Source organism: Elephas maximus, chromosome 16 (assembly GCF_024166365.1).
Source record: "Elephas maximus indicus isolate mEleMax1 chromosome 16, mEleMax1 primary haplotype, whole genome shotgun sequence".
Classification (NCBI taxonomy): domain Eukaryota; kingdom Metazoa; phylum Chordata; class Mammalia; order Proboscidea; family Elephantidae; genus Elephas; species Elephas maximus.
Genome location: NC_064834.1, coordinates 75,039,367 through 75,058,889, shown reverse-complemented (window position 1 = coordinate 75,058,889; position 19,523 = coordinate 75,039,367). Strand labels below are relative to the sequence as shown.

The 19,523-nt window shown below is 44.5% G+C and overlaps 3 protein-coding genes across 15 annotated transcripts in view; 2 read left to right on the top strand and 1 right to left on the bottom strand.

Moving 5' to 3' along the window:
• The window catches only part of CTBP2 (C-terminal binding protein 2), a 165,057-nt gene extending 156,649 nt beyond the window's left edge, over nt 1–8,408 (top strand). For 8 of the 10 annotated variants that reach the window (XM_049854788.1, XM_049854783.1, XM_049854786.1 and 5 more), the window contains 5 exons: nt 1,018–1,232; nt 1,701–1,831; nt 2,384–2,511; nt 2,955–3,072; nt 4,491–8,402. In XM_049854788.1, the coding sequence (XP_049710745.1) occupies nt 1,018–1,232; nt 1,701–1,831; nt 2,384–2,511; nt 2,955–3,072; nt 4,491–4,671 (773 nt within the window). In that variant the 3' untranslated portion in view covers nt 4,672–8,402. Of the gene's footprint in view, nt 1–1,017; nt 1,233–1,700; nt 1,832–2,383; nt 2,512–2,954; nt 3,073–4,490 lie in introns of all 10 variants that reach the window. The other 2 variants (XM_049854792.1, XM_049854791.1) reach the window with 2 other exon arrangements.
• Nucleotides 1–19,523, top strand: part of FAM53B (family with sequence similarity 53 member B) — a 533,156-nt gene that overhangs the window by 204,612 nt on the left and 309,021 nt on the right. The gene's annotated exons all lie outside the window — the stretch shown is intronic.
• ZRANB1 (zinc finger RANBP2-type containing 1) overlaps nt 8,888–19,523 on the bottom strand; it is a 64,313-nt gene continuing 53,677 nt past the window's right edge. For all 4 annotated transcript variants that reach the window (XM_049854775.1, XM_049854778.1, XM_049854776.1 and 1 more), the window contains exons 7-10: nt 12,239–12,359; nt 10,635–10,764; nt 10,246–10,475; nt 8,888–9,246 (exon numbers count right to left, since the gene is read on the bottom strand). In XM_049854775.1, coding sequence (XP_049710732.1) covers nt 9,028–9,246; nt 10,246–10,475; nt 10,635–10,764; nt 12,239–12,359 — 700 coding nt within the window. In that variant the 3' untranslated portion in view covers nt 8,888–9,027. The remainder of the gene's footprint in view (nt 9,247–10,245; nt 10,476–10,634; nt 10,765–12,238; nt 12,360–19,523) is intronic.

Below are 19,523 nucleotides of genomic sequence, written 5' to 3'. Positions count from 1 at the left end.
AAAGAGGGATGTACCTGTGTATAATGACCACTGATGACCCTGCAGCTGTCCATCTTGATCACAGTGGCCTTATTAAACCTTAGCTTCCACACCATGGTGGCCATCTTGGTCACACCCAATTAGGTGGCACTTTGGCAGAAGGGGAGAGAACCCACCTTCTTGGGAATACGCACATTCTTCCCTTCCTCCCTCCCTGCACTTTTGAACAACGGATTTAAGTAAAGATTTATCCTGGGTGCTTCCCAATACAGGCCAGTCTGCATCTCTCTGTTTTGTTTTTAGTCTCTGGGAAGCACGAGGCCACGGCCATGAGTGGGTTGTGCAAGGGATGCCATGAGGGGTCTGGAAGCTTCCTGTCTGGTCTCATGACTCACGTGCACTACTGAGAGGCAGGAGACCCACGGTGGGTTGGGGCTCGTCCTGCAGCAGATAACTGGCCTTACAAAAGCGATGGCCTCTGTGTCTCCCCGAGGGTGATTTCCACACAGCCGGCTTGTGCTCCCGCCGAACTAAGGCAGGCGGTTTTGATCCTTTTACCAGTGTTACCACGAACAAACCCAGCAGTAACGAGGCAGAATAATTTCCCATCAGATACTGAAAGCGATGAAGAAATGATGTTCACACTTAAAAATTTTGCTGTGCGAATCAAGTGGGGGAGACAGATCCTCGTGGGAGGATACGGGTGATCGTTAAAGCTGGGGACGTGGGTTCGTCCGGACATTTGCCTCGTTTTGTGCATGTTCAAAAATGCCCATAATGAACGAAGTTTACAAAAACCATCACAACCGCCCCGTCACGTTCACTACAGGACAGAACCAACCATGGCCCCTCACCCGGAACACTGGTCCCCACTTCTACCCTAGTCACCTCTGGTGGCAGCGCTGGCCTCCAGCGTCACTAACCCTTGGCCAACAGTCTCGAGGTCACAGAAGTAACGGAGGCAACAAAGCGGGCGGTGGGGCTCCGAGCAGGCAGGAGGGGCATGGACTCTCACCCGGACCCTCTGTCTCCGCACAGGTCGCACGGGGCAGGCGGTCGCTGTTCGAGCCAAGGCCTTCGGATTCAGCGTCATATTTTATGACCCCTACTTGCAGGATGGGATCGAGCGGTCCCTGGGCGTGCAGAGGATCTACACCCTGCAGGACTTGCTGTACCAGAGTGACTGCGTGTCCCTGCACTGTAACCTCAACGAGCATAACCACCACCTCATCAATGACTTTACTATCAAGCAGGTAATTGGAACGCAGCTGTGCTCAGGCCCTGGAAAGTTCTAGTGAAAGCACAGCACCGCTGTGGGCGCAAGCAGGGATGGGCAGTGGTGCACAGACACACTCCTGAGTCAGGAAGAACAGCGGCCCCCGAGACTGAGGGCCAGCCAGGCACAGCCTTGCGACATAGAATGAGCTGTGCAGAGCGGGACAGCGAGCAGGCACACATCCTAGGCCCATCGTCCCTCCTCTCAGGTCAGCCAGGCCTGCCCCGAGAAGTGACCACAGGGCAGGTGAAGGTCACGATTTTCAACCTTCCCACCTTTGTGACCGTCTCCCAGGATGGGCAGGCTTCACCCCTGCCCTCCAGCTGCCACGCACACACACAAGCAGGCTGTGCTCCTGGGCTGTGGCTTTCTTGATGAAGCCTGGGTACAAAAGCCTACTAATGAAGCAATCGTCCGTTTAACTGGCTTCTTCTTCTCCCTCTAGATGAGGCAAGGCGCATTCCTCGTGAATGCAGCCCGCGGTGGGCTGGTGGACGAGAAAGCCTTAGCCCAAGCCCTCAAGGAAGGAAGGATACGAGGAGCAGCCCTGGACGTGCACGAGTCAGAGCCTTTCAGGTGAGTGTGCTGGGACCACGGGTGTTTGCAGCTCTAGCCTCCATTCTAGGCAGGAGTCTGCAGGGCCAGGTCCCCACCGTACACCCAACACTTTGCATCTGGGGCACATTCCCAGACACCTGAGTCTAAGTTGGAAGCTGCGCAGGCAGAGCATACAAGCTCAGCTCTTCTAAGCACTGCGCTGGAATCTCACTCCTTGTACAAGGGCCAGAAGGCCCCCAAAGGCAACCAGCCAGGGAAGAGAGGAAAATGGCCCTGGGATCTTTGGTCTCTCTAGACAGACAGGCTTCCTCTCTGCCCTGGAATGTTTATTCTTCCTGAGCAAAGGCAGGCCTTCAATGGATGTGTTTTCTTTCTTTCTGATCCACTGATGACTCCTGACTCCGTTCTTAGGAGTTAGGATAAGTACCGAAACTCCCAACCCCTGTAAAACATGGAAAATGGCCCTCCCTCCATCACAACTGTGCAGCCAGGGTTCCCCGAGGAGCAGGGTGGGTGCTGTGGTGTGTGTCACACGCTGCAGCTCATGGTGCTCTCGTCTGCATTACCTAGCTTTGCTCAAGGCCCACTGAAAGATGCCCCGAATCTCATCTGCACGCCCCACACAGCCTGGTATAGTGAGCAAGCCTCACTAGAGATGAGGGAGGCAGCTGCCACCGAGATCCGCCGAGCAATCACAGGTGAGCCCTCTGAGGCGGGGGGAGCAGGTTTGCAGGGGAGCCAGCTGTACTCACACAACATTGCCTGTTCACACACGAAGGTCGTTATGGCGGGCTCACCACAGGGCAGAATTTGTAGGGGCCAGGTCACTTCAGTTTTGTGTGAGCTAGGCTCTGTTTGTGTGAGCTCTGAACTAATTTCACAGAGGAAACCAATTCCTCTGATACCAGCAAGTCTAAGTATTGCCAACTGTGGAGGGGGCCACCCCGAGGGAGGCTCCTTGTGGTTCTGGCTGAAGGCCAGTGTTGAAGATCTCAAGGAGCTGGGTGCTTGGACATTCCCACCTGGCCCCTTTACTACACGTAGATTCAGAGGCTTTGATACCACATTTCTCTCTTGGTATGGTAATACTTAAGTCATGCTGACCCTTACAAAATGCCTGACTTTAATGATCCCACTGCAGGTCGCATCCCAGAAAGCCTAAGAAACTGCGTGAACAAGGAATTCTTCGTCACAACAGCTCCTTGGTCAGTAATAGATCAGCAAGCAATTCATCCTGAGCTCAATGGTGCCACATACAGGTGAGAACAACAACTGTATTTGTCTACTAGTGTTGTTCCCTTGAGGGAACTTGAGGGGAGATGTTTATTTGGCGCTAAAGAAAACTCTGTCGTCTCTGTTCTCCCAATGCCCAGTATGCACGGAACAGCCTAACGGTGTCCCCAGACATTGCCAAACTTTGTCCCCTGTTGAGAACCACCACTCTAACCATAGAGAAGTAAGGGACTGTAGAGGGGAGGGGGAGTTGAGTAGTTGTGTAAATAACTGTCCCCCCACCCCCAAAAAAACCCTTTGCTGTCAAGTCAAAAAAGTGACCCTATCAGGCAGAGTACAGCTGCCCCGTAGGACTTCCAAGGCTATAAATCTTTACTGAAGCAGATTGCTACGTGTTTCTCACACGGAACAGAAAGTAGGTTTGAACTGCTGACCTTCTGGTTAGCAGCCACCAAAGAACCCCTAAATGAAAGCTCTGAGGAAGCTATGCAGTTTCCTCCCAGGTCACGTGGCTTCATTCACGTTTCTGCTCAGCACGGTTTTTCAAAGCTCCACTCCTTTTACTGCTTGAGCTCATCACAGCACCAGGCTCCCCCGTCCCCATCCCTAGGGGCTTCCTTGGCACCAGGGGCAGAGTACCCAGTAAGCACAGTATGTACCGGCTCATTTGTATTTACTTACTTCTCTGTAGTACACAATTTCACGTGAGTAATCTGTCCCTCCTTGGTACCCCGAAACACTGTATGTGCTCTGTGGGTTCAGATCCGTCAGAGTCCTCCTAGAGCAGTCCTTGGGATTTCTGAGCAGCCTAATATCATGACTGGAGGGGCAGGGGAGGAGACCCTGTCCCCTGCTCCTCAGTTATAAAGGGTTTGATGGCTCTGGGAAGGAGAATCAAGTCATTCTGAAGCACCTGCCAGAAATAATATGTTGAGTTACATTTGTGCCTGAGAAACCTTGTTCTGGAGGTGGCTAACGCAACGTGTCCCCTTACACTTGGCACCTCGCCCTGTGGTATGCCTGGAGTGTGACAGTCGCCCATGTGGAAGCATTAAGTTTTAGTGGACCCCCCAAGTAGCCCCAGAGAGGGTCTAGGTGGACGGCTACACACCTGCAGACCCTGGGAGCACGTGAATAACCACCTAGGAAGCCACACTCGTTATTAGAGTACTCCCTGCCTTCCGTTGACATGTAGCGCCAAATGCAGTTTCCAGAAGAGTGTCCAAAACGCTGCCTGTCAGTCTGGGCTCCTTGCCTTCCTGCTGTTCTGCTCACTGTCTGAGCCCAGTATTGTGCTTAGCATAGTGCCGGTTTGTTTTTAGTTTAAGGATTAGGTGCCAATGTTTCGTTTAAAAATGTAGATTTTGCCCCACTCTGGGGGTAGAAAGGATTAACAGATGATCCTGTAAGTATCAGCCTGACCCCCGTTTTCTGTGCTCGGCAGATACCCACCGGGCATTGTGGGCGTGGCCCCAGGAGGACTTCCTGCAGCCATGGAAGGCATCATCCCCGGAGGCATCCCCGTCACTCACAACCTGCCCACAGTGGCACACCCTTCCCAAGCCCCTTCTCCCAACCAGCCCACAAAACACGGGGACAATCGAGAGCACCCCAACGAGCAATAGCAGAGGATGTCAAAAGGTAACTGTTCAGATAAACCTGGGACCAAGAGACAGTGAACAATAGAGAACTACGAGAAAAGGGATCGGACAGTCTTCTTAACTGACTCTGGACACAATGCATCATTGCGGTTGCAGTGTTAAAACTACACACGAGCTAGAACGAGACTGGGAAACCCGAACGTGTCACCTGCTATGGAAGCGCTGAAAGACTAGGACGTGATTCTTAACGACCCACTCCTATTGTTGTGTGTTAAGTTTCTCATCTGTGCATCAAATCACAAAGAATAAATAGCTCTCTGTCCTTTATCAGCCCTCGGGCACAGCAGGTCCAGAGGGCCTGCTCTTGATTGTTGCATCAAGAGTTCCAAACCTGAAAATAAAACATGTAAAGAGGAAATCTCCACCCTGTGACTCCAGTCCCTTCGGTCCACGGGGGCTGGTTACCTCTTGCTAATAGGAAGATTGAACTACAACAAAGCGGGAGGATAACTCTGCCTGTTAGACAACTGCCGGAAAGGAGGGAAGACAGTACAGGCCCCTGTCCAGAGGTGTTCCTCACAGCTGAACTGCACTGAGCGGGCAAGCTGGCTCTAAGTTCAGTAACACCCTCTGATGATGCAAAAAAAAAAAAAAAGAGTGTTAAGTTTCACAAGCTGTTTGTACTCAGATATATTTTCTCAGTTTCAGATCCTCAGCTATTTTATTGAGTGAGAGTCTTGAACTGAAAGGTTCAAGGATAATGTTGCATTTCCTTATGTCTCAGGAAAACACTTTTTATGGTAACTTGTCAGATTGTCTATGAACAAACCCACTTTTTTAGACATTGAGAAAGTCTTCTTTTCTTCACGTGATATTTTATACAAGAACACTTCAGATGTGTTATTAGATGTGACTGATTTTAACAAATCCTATTAGATTTGTATCAACTAGTTACATGTTATATTCATAGTCTTTTGTGAATCATCGCCTTTTTGTTTAAAGATGGCCTATTTTGAGCCTTTGTATAGGTACATTCCTGTTTTTGTGACAAAAAGAAAAAAAAAACTTTAAAACTGTCCCAAACAGAAAAATGACTATCAGAAGTATGTTTTGTTTTAGTGTGAGTTACCGTTACTGTATTTGTTTATTGTAAAGGTGGACATTTAGCGTTCAGTGCAGTTTTCAATAAAAAATAATAAAAATTTCTGTTAAAGTTCTGCAATTCAAGCACATCTCACCAGTGTAAAAGAAGTTCTCTGACTGAGATGTTAAAAGGCAACTGAATTTTCAATCAGCCAACTGCCAACTTTTGTTACTTCAAGTATGAACAAGAACTTGTTTTCTGTCTGCCTATTCTATAGCCAGATGCGAGAATACTGACAGTGACCTCATATGATCAAGTTTAAATCAAAGCCTTCTATGTAAGTCCGTCATCAGCAAATCGGGCCACCCTTAAGATCAAATAGTGGGTTAGAACTCAATCAAGAAACAAAGTTGGTCAAGTTTCAGAGTTTTGATTTTAATTTACCCAAAAGCAAAATTACCTGTTCAATCACTAATGAATAAAGGGGCTATGAATCTCAAACTTGGTGGGGGTGTGGTAACCTAATAATTATATTTACAAAGAAGTGTTCAAAAATAACATCAGCCATTTCCATAGACAATAAACACTTAGCATTAACCAACCTCTCTCTAACTAGTAGTGGCTACAAGCATCAGTTACATCCAGTAATTCCAGGTACCAAACTCCCTTTCAGCCCTTACCATTTGAAGCAAAACAAAGCACACGCACACAAGTCTCTTATAGCATCCATCTCTGAATTACCTTGTCACCACTCACTCTAAGCTGCTCCCACCATCCCAACTCTGCCATGAAAAACTGCATAAAAACCACTCCATAGGGAGACAAAGCTCATAGTTCCTGACCCAGGGGGCAGAAGGATAGTCAACATTCTCTTCATGTCAAACAGGGTTATGAGGGAATGAAATGCCTGCAGAGGAGAAGCCAACCATCTCCAAGCAGCAGTGTTGCGTTCACACCAAGGAGGGCTGGCACACAACACACCTAGGAGTCAGAACCACATCCATCTGTGGTGCACCTGGGTTTCCTTTGGGAATGAGTCTATGTATAAACTGACTTCCAAGAAGACAGAACATAAAATATGACACTGATCTCCCTAGAAAGGAATTAAGTCTATCACAGAGTAGTACTAGCAAGAGCCGAATGAAAGACATTCACACCTGTCACCCAACCACATAGGAATCTTGGGACAAAAATTATGGCTGTTTAATAATTCAAGAACTTAACACAGCATTGTTTCATCCAAAAATTTGGCCTTGAAAACCATTTAAAACATTCCTGTTGATGGGAGTCTAGGCAATGAGGTCATCTGTAATTCTTTCCCACAGGGAATAACACGGTACCTGTCAAACTAGATGTGCTCAGGGTCACTGGTCATAAATAAAAGGCAACTCGAGGGAAAGGACACTCACCAGGCCACTTGCTGGACAGCGTCAGCTGCAATGTGGACGACAGTGACAAGACACTTTTCCCTCCAACACTCCTCTTTGGATTCCTCAATTGGGAGGTTTTTGCTTAACAGGCTCACTGCCCATTAGGGAATTATTCCTACATAGAGAAAATGACTACAGGTGCTATACTGAACAAAATGGCAGTCTCCTAAAAACTTATTTGCTTATTATTGACCAAAATGAAAGCAGACTATATAGAGTTCATTTGTAAGAACACACTTGGAACCGTACCTTTACCATCATTAAAACATACCAAAGTTCATTTATACGGAATCATACTAAAAAATAATTTTTTCCTTCCAAGTTTTCGCATGCAGCAAAACCATCCTTTTTTATCCTGTGAACACCATTTACTGAGCGTCCAGAGAGGGGATAAAGAACTAAAGATATTATGGACATTTTTCTATTTTTAGTATTCCAGCATCAAATGAAGTACACATTTCAATACCATCTCAGCAGAGTTTCGAAGAAAAGAAGCAAATATTTAAAGGTTTTCACAGCCTTCCTTCTCATCAAAGGACAGAAAATAGATATATAAAATGCCATATATATATATATAAATGGCACCTTTCCAAGTTCCTTGCCACATCAAGTCTACAAGGTACTTAACAGGACACGAAGTCTTTTTGTGTTCCTGAGATAGGTTTGAAACTTTTACCCAGTATTGAATGTATATACCTGAAGTGGTCAAATAATTACAAAAAGTTTTCTAAGATTATAATTTTGACCTTAAGAATGGCCACAATTAACCAACATGCAAAAGTTCTCAGAGTACACACTGAGAAATTCATTATACAATGCATTTAAACCACCTTACTGCATTTTTAAATATCCTGCACTGCGTTGGTATTCCCATTAGCCTAAACAAAGGCACGCCCTTCTCACAGGATGTGCCTAGAGCAGAGTTGATGATGGAAGACTCCGAAGACCCCTCTGCAATGGCAATTCGGAGCATAACGTTTTCAGTCAAGTTAAAGTGAGCAAATTTCACAGGATTTGTTTAGTTACGAGTGGGCCTACTCCCCCAAGTACTTCCCTCCGTTGCATCCTAGGAATGACTGTTCGTAAACAGGCTGCTGCCAAGAGTCTGGAATAAGTACCCCCATTTTAAGTCATTCTTCCAAACAATAAATACCCAAATACTGAAAAGGGGCATACTGGGAAACTTAAAAAAAAATGAAATAGTAATAAAAAAAACAAAACTTTTTCAAAACAAGGGAACAATGACTATAGGAAAGTCACTGAATAAAAAATTCGTAGCTTTTCTTGCAGTTTGTTCCTGAAAGATCTCATTTTATTGGGCACAACAGGAACTAAATTAATAAAATAAAATCTTCTTTATTTTTGTTTTACTGTGGATAATTTGTACAAAAAAATTTTCAAATCTCTTAACGACTTCTATGGTACTTAGTGTGTGAAATGGATCTTACGTTAAAGTAGGATGCCGGGTTCTACTGAAAAGAACAGCTCGAAGGAGCAAACTCATCTCCCGTGTGCTTTTGTAAGTACCCATGCTGGAAAAAAATCTCAATAACACGAAGATGCTGGTACAACTTTTCCTATTACGCAACTTCTTACACGACCACATGCGTTACATTTATAGACAGATTTACAATTGAAAAGGGAAAAAAAGGTCTGTCTTAATAAAATTAGTTTTTTACAAACTGTAGTCCAACACGGTTCTCTGTCTCCTCACACCGCAGGCGCACTACCCTGCTGGGTGTGGGTCAGGAAACCGCTCCCGAGCAGACCACGCCAGGCTGGGTTCATGCCATTCCCTCACACTCTGCTTGGAGCACACTAACTTCGGGCTGTCACAGATCTGATGCCTTCTGCTCTTTGATTTCTTCATTCATCTTCATCATCTTCGTCTTCCTCTCCATCAGACAGGGATGTGCATGGCCGGATCTGTCGGTAGCGGTCAAGCCATTTTTCTACCATCTGTGTGACCAGGGGGTGGTTTCGGCGACGGGAGCTCTTTTGCATAGCGACGAGAACCCCGCCCTCAGTCACACAGCAGTCCAGCCACTCCCTGAGCAGCTTTTCTCGCTGTTCCTCATTACCTAGCTTTTGGGGGAGGACACAGAACATGGGAAGAATACACAGATTAGGGGCTTGATAGGAAAAAGTAACAGAAAACTGCAGGTGGTATGACAACTAATGAAAAGGTCAAGGCCACAAATTCCCACACCTGTGGAAACTGCTTGACCTAGTTTTGACCGCTTGTTGACTTTATGATTAGAAATCAGTTTGATGTCTGCTAGACTTGCATAAAAAAAGACATCAAAAGGAAGCCATCAGAAAAGGCTGCAGGCAAGCACAAGCTAGACAGGAAGGGAATTTAACATGACGGCAACACGCAAATCCAAGAACCTAATCCTGGCAAAGAGAAAGCCAGAAAACGTCTCAACTGCAAACAGATGACAAGGTGAGTTTACTCTCTCTGCCTGGTCTGTATCACCCCTCACCCTCCCTGTGTCTGCCATGGTTTCTTACCTATTGCTCCTGCCACTGCCCAGGTAGGTAGTCTAAAACTAAGCAGCCTGTGTTCTGAGCACACCTGGCTGGTGGCTTTCCAGCTCGCCCAGAGTAAAAGGCAAACCTGAACAGCCTGTCAAGCACCTTGTGCCACCCCACAACCCTGCCTCCTCCCCTCCCCATAAGCCACGCTGGCTTCCCGTTCCTCTGCATCGGCTGTTCCCTCTTACCAAGACTCAGCGAAACTCCTCTTTCAGGTCTTGATTCCAGAGCCACCTCCTAAGGCCCTATTTAAACCACAAACGCCCTCCCTACTCCCCAGGCCTTTTTGTTTCCCCTTAGCACTAGCTGCCCCCTCCCCGCCGACCCCAGGGCAGAGTCAGGGATTTGGACTCTAGTCCCCTGCTCCATTCCCCACCCACAGCACAAACTAGCAGTTCTGAAAAGGTAAGAAGTCTGTCTCACCAATATTTACAGAAAGTGACAACTGCTGCAACCAAATCCATGCATTTAACTGGTAGTACAGGTAACACCACACCTGACAGGCACAGCCTTACTACAGGTAGTTACAGAAAGCAAGCTTTGTACCTCCTGAGCAGAAAGGAAGTGCACATGGAGTAGCTTTCTCTCACTGTCAACCAGAGGCAGAAACGTGATGGTGACATCATCGTCCGTGTTCAGGTTAGCACCAGCACCTCGGTTGCCATAGCCATCATTTTCCATGGCAACCAAAGCAGAGAAGTGGCCCCTCGTGTAGCCCAGAGCAATCGGACTTTTCCAGCAGAAACTCTGTTCCCACAAGAGAGGCAAATAAACACCTGGAAAGAGGGAAGATCACAACAGTCATGAGAGACTGCCCTCCCCACACCTACAGCCACCCTGGGATCCTGGCTCTAGTTAGTTCCTTCAGGATGTGGCTGCAAACCACATCAGAGTAGTAAACGAGAGCCCGCTAAAACACTCGCATAATGGCTTACCTTGAAACCGGGTATATCCCAAGGTTTCGCCCCGGAAACTCTTGTAATATTTTACTCCATAAACTATAATTGGTCGTCTAAGAATATGTGCAAGTACAAAAATGTGTGTCTGTTCCAAACTTGCTCCAGGCTGTACACAGGAAAAAGAAAAAAAGCAATTTAACTTTAAAATACTTATTACTATCCTTGGAAAAATAATGTATGAAAAACAATATTATCTCTTAGTACACTATCTCAACTCATTCTTAAGAAAAAAATAAGCGTCAGCTTAAAGGAAGCCCTTGACTCCTCAAATGGCAAAGCCCAATAAAATAGAGATCTACAAAGTCAATATATACAGGTATCCTTTACTACCCAGACTCAAGAACTAAACAGAATGGACAGTGAGATAGCCCCCCATCTAATCTCGTTCTTCACTCTCCAATCTCAGGAACCAGAAGGATACTTTATCTAATCGCCTTGTGGTTAAAATGCCTGTGAAAGTTAGCAGCTAGCGCCTACAGTCAAGTTCTCTCAGAGTAAGACAATGAGCTCTGTCACTGCATACACGCTAAAAGAGCAATATCCCTCAACTCAATACTACGACTACAGTGATAACACACAGGGGCCACAAGTGCAGAACGGACAACTATGGGGCAAAGTTCTGGCCTGTACTTCCTCCTGAGGGTTCAAGTGAACTGTGGTGCTTTCTAGAAAGAAAAGGGGTGGTTTGTACATCTATTTGAATTTTACAGTTTAGTATACTGAACACATTTTCACAAATAAAAACTAGGATGAAATGAAGAGTCTAAATGGGCCAATCTTACATGGTCCTGTGTTACAGGATGGCTTCATTTATAAAGGAAACCATGGTGACGTAGTGGTTAAGCACTACGGTGGCTAACCAAAAGGCTGGCAGTTCAAATCGACCAGGCACTCCTTGGATACTCTATGGGGCAGTTCTACTCTGTCCTGATAGAGTCACTATGAGTCAGAATCGACCCAATGGTAATGGAGTTTTTTGGTTTTTCCATTTATAAAAGAAATCTGAGCTGTTAGCAACTCTCAGGAAAGTTCATTCCCAGGTGAATTAGCAATCACTCCTGTCAAAAGTAATTTGTTCCAGAGTAAGCCAGACTGCACCTTCTCCTCTGCCTCTGCCACAGCAGACGCAGCCTCCCCACAGGAGGGCCTTCTGAAGAACACCAGCACCAGCAGAAGAATGCCTACTGGCTCAATGACCTGTTTTTTGCCCACCTCAGGCACAGAATAGGAGCTAACCTGGAGGCAGGATAAGACCACCTTCCTGAGGGGGCAGTACAAGCCAAGAGCACTCTGGAGACTGTGTGTTTACCATCATGACACGATTATGTTCACTCTGACAGGATTTCCTTTTCTTAGCATCTGACGTGAGAAACATCTGTGCCCTACTCTCCCTGTGCCGCAGAGTGAGGACTTGCTGCGGTCACAGCTGACAAACGGCAGGCACAACTGGAACCCAAGTTGCCCAGTGCTCTTTGCCTTGTACCCCACTGCCTCCAACGTGGTTTGCTCACAGAAGCGAGGGATTGAGACCGTGAGGCTACCTTTTCTCACAGAAGCAACCTGCCCCGAAGCATTCTTACCTGACTAGCAAGAGAGAGTATGAATGCCCAGTCTTCTTGCCACTGTTCTTCCCTCAAGGAAAAATGTAAACCAAAGCTCTGAGAATACCAAGACTCCCAATCTTTCCAGCGTGTATAAAACCTAAAAAAGCAAGAGTAAAAAACAAGTCTTTTATAAACGGTACATTTAATGTTCCAAACATTCATTTAAGAGCCTTTATGCAATTCATGTAAAAAGAATTTCATCAATTTTATCTGGCCTGTAATATTTTTTTCAAATTAAAAATGCCTCCATACTGCCAGCAGCCATCTCTTAGCATATCCTAAGCCAGAATTTGATTCTCCGTACCACCCCCCACCCCCCCCACCAAACTTTCATTCAAAGCTTCACCCACCAGTGATGAAAACAGTTCATTTCCATTGTGTACTAGTGGTTTACACACTCAAAACAGTCATCTGAGATGCTGAGGATAATCAAAGATACTCCATTTCACAATCAATGTCTGGTATGTCCCTAGTGGGCCACTGCACAAACGACAGGCGGGAAAAATGCCCATGTTTTCATAATATCAAGAGCACTTCCCTGAGATTTTTTCCCATAAATAAAATAATTTCACTGATGACCGTCTGATAATCCAGCCAACCAAAAAAAAACACTGAAACTACAAAAACAATTTCTTCTGTATATTTAATGCCCCTCTAAATACTTGAGTCTAGTAATTTCTTTTTCCTTACATCAAGTATAAGGTTACCCAAAACCAGAAATAATTTCATAGTCTAAAAACCAAGCAAGTCAAGACCTCTGAAGTGAAGAGACACCTAGCCTGTTTGTAATATCACATTTCTCTCATTTACTAGAAAACTTTTTTCATATCCAGGTAACTGAGGATTTTTTATCACAATGCCAAATGTTTTTAATATGGATATACCTCTTTGAAATGTCCGAACGTTTTAGCACACCAATAACAAATTGTTTTGAAAACTTCTAAGTGAGAAATCTCATCAGACATGGAAACCTGTTTACAAACTGAGGGATGCATGCAGTTTTTCAAAAATTAGTTGCTGCCTAAAATCATTTTATGAATGAGACGGCTCAGTCAGGCAGAAGTTAAAGTATGATCACATTCTCCTCATGAAGACTACTGAATAAGGGAGCTCAATAAAATGTACTTCTCGATAAACACGTTCAAATAATCACCCCTTCAAACCAAAGCCTAAACTCTGAAGCTATCTGGCTCGTTGAGAACAGACAAGCAAACGGCATCTAGCAACATGTAAAAAGGGTTATACAACATGAGCAAGTGGGATTGATCCCAAGAATACAAGCTTGGTTTAACAATCAATAACTAACTCTATATTCACGGACTGAAGACTCGATATTGTCAAATCGGCAATACTCTCGAAAGTAATCTAAAGATTCAACATACTCCCTTATCAAAATCCCAGCCAACCTTTTTACTGATATTGACATGCTGGATCCCAAAATTTAAATGGAAATCCAAAAGGGCCCAGAAAAGCCAAAACAATATTGAAAAAGAACAAAATTGGAGACCTACACTTCCTGATTTCTAAACTTGGTACAAAGCCACACTGACAAAGAGTGTGGTATTGCTGTAAGGACAGACACAGACCAATGAAACAGGACTTGGTGTCCAGAAACAACAAACCTCTGACCTTTACAGTCAGCTGATTTTTTTTAACAAAGGTGCCAAGGTAATTCAGTGGGGAAAGGCTTTTCAACAAATAGCGCTGGGTCAATGGAACATCTACATGCAGAAAGATGAATTTAGACCCTTAACTCACACCATTAACAAAAACCACCTAAAAATGAATCACAGACCTACATGATAACATCTTAGAAGAAAACAAACAAGTAAATCTTCGTGACCTTGGGCTAAGATAGCATAAGTCATAAAAAGAAAAAAAAGGGTAAATTGGACTTCATCAAAATTAAAAACTTTTGTGCTTCAAAAGACACAGCTAATAAAGTGAAAAGACAAACCACAGACTGTAGGAAAAAATTTGCAAATCATATACCTAATGAGGGACTTGTATCCAAAACATACAAAAATACCTACGAATCAATAATAAGACAACACATTTAGGAATGAGCTAAAGATCTAAAAAGACATTTCACCAAAGAAGATACAGAAGTAGCTAATAAACCCAAGAAACGATACACAATATCAGCAGCTATCAGGGAACTGCAAATCAAAACCACAAGTGACGTGCTTCGCACACACCAAGGATGGCTATAATCAAAAAGCCGCTGTAAAGTGTACAACGCTGAACTGACCAGATGAGCTAGAAATGCCACTCTGAAGTATCTACCGCATAAAAACAAAAACCTATGTCCCCAGAGATACCTGGACGTGAGTATTCATAGCAGCATTGTTCCTAACAGACAAAAGGTAGAAACCACCCAAATGTCTTTCAACGGAGAAATACACAAAATGTGGTACATATCCACACAATGGAATATTATTTGACAATAAAAAGGAGCAAAGTATTGACACATACCACGGCACAGACGAACCTGGAAAATATTATGCTAAGTGAAGGAAGCCAGTCACAAAATACCACATATTGTATGATTCATTTATATAAAATGTAGCTTGGCTGCTAACCGAAAGATCAGCAGTTCAAAGCCACCAGCCACTCCTTGGAAACCCTATGGGGCAGTTCTACTCTGTCCTACATGGTCGCTATGAGTTGGGATCAATTCGATGGCACCAGGCTTGGTTTTGTTGTTCAGCGAATCTACAGATACGGAAAGTAGATTAGTGGTTGCCAGGAGCCAGGGGTGGGAACTGGTTTCTTTTTGGTGTGATGGAAATCAAATTTGATTGTGATGATGGTTGCACAACTGTGCCGATTTACTAATAATCACTGAACGAGTGAGTTTTATGGTATGCCTATTACATTTCAAGAAAGCACCTTTAAAACATAGAAAAGACACTCCTAGGAATGTATCCTAGAGAAATAAGAGCCATCACACAAACAGACATATGCACACACATGTTCACTGCAGCATTATTCACAATAGCAAAAAGATGCAAACAACCTAAGTGCTCATCAACAGATAAGTGGATAAACAAACTATGGTGCATACACACAATGGAATACTGTGCAACAATAAAGAGCAATGAAGGATCTGGGAAACACCTCACGACATGGACCAATCTGGAGGGCATTACACTGACTGACGTAAGTCAGTCACAAAAGGATGAATACTGTATGAGATCACTAATATAAAAACTCGTAAAAAGACTTACACACAGACAGAAACAATCTTTGATGGTTATGAAGGAGGGAAGGGGTAGGGAGAGAAAAACAGGAACTAGACAATAGATAAGTGGTAACTTCGGTGAAGAGTAGACAGTACACGATACTGGGGAAGCCAGCACAACTTGACGAAGGCAACATCACAGAAGCTTCATAGACACATCCAAACTCCCTGAGGGACTCAATTTCTGGGCAGAAGGCTGGAGACCATGGTCTCCAGGTACATCTAGCTCAATTGGCATAACACTTTATAAAGAAAATGTTCTACATCCTTCTTTGGTGAGTAGCATCTGGGGTCCTAAAAGCTTGTAAGTGGCCATCTAAGATACTCCACTTGTCCCACCCCATATGGAGCAAGGAAGAATGAAGACAACCAAACACACAAGGGAAAGATTAGTCCAAAGGACTAATGGACCAAAACTACCACAGCCTCCACCAGACAGTCCAGCACAACTAGATGGTGCCTGGCTACCACTACCGACTGCTCTGCCAGAGACCACAGTAGAGGGTCCCTCCCAAACAGAGTTGGAGAAAAATGTAGAACAAAATTCTACCTCACAAAAAGAGACCAGACTTACTGGTCTGACAGAGACTTGAGAAACCCCGAGAGTATGGCCCCCAGACACCCTTTTAACTCAGTACTGAAGTCACTCCTGAGATTCACCCTTCAACCAAAGATTAGACAGGCCCATAAAACAACCAGTAATAAATGAAGCTCAACCACGTATAAGAGACTACATAAGCACACCAGCCCAGGGGCAAGGAGAAGGCAGGAGGGGACAGAAAAGTTGGATGAATGGAAATAGGGAACTCAAAGTTGAAAAGGGGAAAGTCTTGACATGTAGGGTTGGCAACCAATGTCACAAAACAGTATGTTTGTTTAATGAGGAACTAATTTGCTTGGTAAACCTTCACCTAAAGCACAATTAAAAAAAAAAAAATCCCCCACTGATGACAATGAATTATTGTGAGCAACAAATAGACCCTTTACTGTAGTAAAATATATATCACAAGAGAAACGAAGTCCTGATACATGCTATGACACAGATGAGCCTTGAAAGCATCAGATATAAAAGGAAACATACTGTATGATCCCACTTACAGGAAATAAGTAGAATAGGCAAATGCATAGAGACAAAAGTTTAATATGACCTAGGGGAGGGAGAAATGGGCAATTATCACTTACGGGGTACTCAGTTTCTGTTTAGGGTGATTAAAAACATCTGGTGATGGCTGTACAACATGGTGAATGTAATTTCTGCCACTAAATTGCACATTTAAAAATGGTTAAAATGTCAAATGTTTGCTATGTATTTTTATGGATTGAATTCTGTTCCCAAAAAATGTGTGTTGTAAATCCTAACCCCTATAGCTGTAGTTATAATCCCATTTGGGAATGGTTTTCCTTGTTATGGTAAGAGGCCATATCAGTATAGGGTATGTTTTATGCCAATTGCCTTTGTGAAATATAAAAGGAGCAGATTAGCCATAGAGAAGCAAGCAGAGATGGGGGAAGATAGATGTCATGCCACATGAAGATCACCAAGGAGCCAAGGAACAGAAGCTGAAAGGAGACAACGACCTTCCCCCAAAGTCCACAGACAGAGAAAGACTTCCCCTAGAGTCAGCATCCTGAATTCAGATTTCTAGTCTCCCAAACTGTGAGAAAATAAATTTCTGTTCATTAAAGCCACTAGATACGGCAGCACTAGATAACTAAAACATATATTTTATCACAATATTTTTTTTTTAAAAAAAAAGATAAATTCCCGTAAGTAGAATTTAAAGACTCATTAAAACCAGAGGATGTTTTTCTGACTCTTCGTATGTCCAATGACTACTTAACATGAGGTAGCTCGTTCCAAAGTGTGATCGGGCAGGTGTGGTTCGAGTACTCTCAAGGTGGCGGCTAGACAAGTGTAAGAAGGTACAGGGCAGGGATGAGCCATCCTTGCTCAGCAGTTGACCTAGCTTCACAATACAGCTTTCAGTGTCATTTTAGGGTGAAAGAATGGAAAGCACTTCTATGTTACTTCTTCTCAAAAATGCCCAAATGGAAGCGGGGCCAAGATGGAAGAGTAGTCAGATGCTTCCTGTGGTCCCTCTTACAACGAACTCCCAAAAAAACAAATGAATCAATTACATATGACAATCTAGGAGCTCCGGACATCAAAGCCAACGTTGAGGAGTCGGACTGAGTAGCCGGGGAGGCGGGGAGACAGTTCAGAAGGAGCGAAGATCTGCTGGACCTAACCTGGCGGGCACCCTGCAGACTGGATCGGCTGGCATGTACGGGCTGAGGCAAGCAGTAGCACTCAGGATACATCTTCCACACTGGGAGAAACCGAGTGATGGAGAGCCCACTCAAGCCTCCAGGACCAGGGAGAAGTGCCACTCAGTCAGTGAAAGAAAAGTACAAGCGTCTAACCTACCTTCAGGATCAAAAAAAACCCTTCCTTCTTTTGGGAAGTACCTCTCTCCCATTTACGTACCCCCTCCCCGCTCTGCTCTGGTCCCAGGCTGGCTTCAGCAATTGCTGCACCCCTTGGGCTGAAAATAGGACCTGTCACACTCCCCAAGCGTTTCTCCCAGCCTTGGAGAGCGAACGAATTAACAAACAGGAAAAAATAATCTGCCAGCTCCCCTAAGATGGAAACTCAGGGCAGGCGCAGGCCTAAGGGGTCCACAGACACTGAATGCCTTTCACCCCTGCACAGACCTGCGTGGGTGGGCCCATTTCAACAGTGTAGGCCATCATTAGCGTAGGGTATATACCTGAAACCTGTTTTCAACTGTAACAGCTATAATGTAGAGTGGCAGATTTGTGAAGTTTGACACTACCCTGCCCATTACGCAGGGTCCTCACATACGCACATCAAGGGCCTGAGGACTGATGGCTCTACCCACTCCACCTAGCCTCCCATGACAGGCAGTCCAAGAATAAGTGGTGCCTCCCAGTCCCTATAGCCAACAGCATTGGGTACCCAAAGTCCGGATACAAAACCCACCCATCTACACACTCTAGGAAACAGGGACACACTTTCCACCCAGACACTTAGGAGCAGCCATCAGCCCCCTGCTTTGCTCAGCACATGACCCCCTACTGCAGCCAGGTACCTATGCCTATTCCAATCACCTCTGCCTGTCTAGGACTGTAGGGGAGAGCCTGCACCACACACACAGTGACTGACGGCCTGGACACCTGATCTGAATCCACTAAAGTAAATGGACTCCTGGACTCACATACCTAGTGACAGTTCTAACCACCTGGTGACAGGGCATGAGAGCTCCAAAGACACCAAATAATCAAACTAGCTCACACAACCAGCCTATGAGCATATTAAAAAAAAACAAATCAAGAAGCTAGGACACAGTAAGCAAACATAAAATAACAACTTATTGATGGCTCGGAGACAATGGTCAATATCAAATCACATAAAGAGGCAGAACATGACGACTTCAGCAAACCACCAAAACAAAGAACCAAGATACCTCTCAAAGGAAGAGAGCTTCTTGGAATTATCAGAGGTAGAATTCAAAAGATTAATATACAGAGCTCTTCAAGAGATCAGGAAGGATATCAGGCAAAATGCTGACCAAGCCAAGGAACACATGGACAAAGCAAAAGAGGAACTTAAGAATGTTATACCAGAGCATAATGACAAATTTAACAGGCTGTAAGAATTCACAGAGAGACTGCCAACAGAAATCCAAAAGATTAACAATAAAATTTCAGAATTAGATAACAGACAGTCTTGGGAATAGAACTGAGGCAATGAAAGTCAGAATTCGTGAGAATGAAGATAAAGCACTTGACACCAACTTATCTGACAAAAAAATCAGATAAAAGAATTTTTGAAAAAATGAAGAAATCATAACTATGTGGGACTCTATCAAGAGGAATAACCTATGAGTGATTGGAGTTCCAGAACAGGGGGGTATAACAGAAAATACATAGAGAATTACTGAAGATTTGCTGGCAGAAAACTTCCCTGATATCAAGACAGATGAGAAGATATCT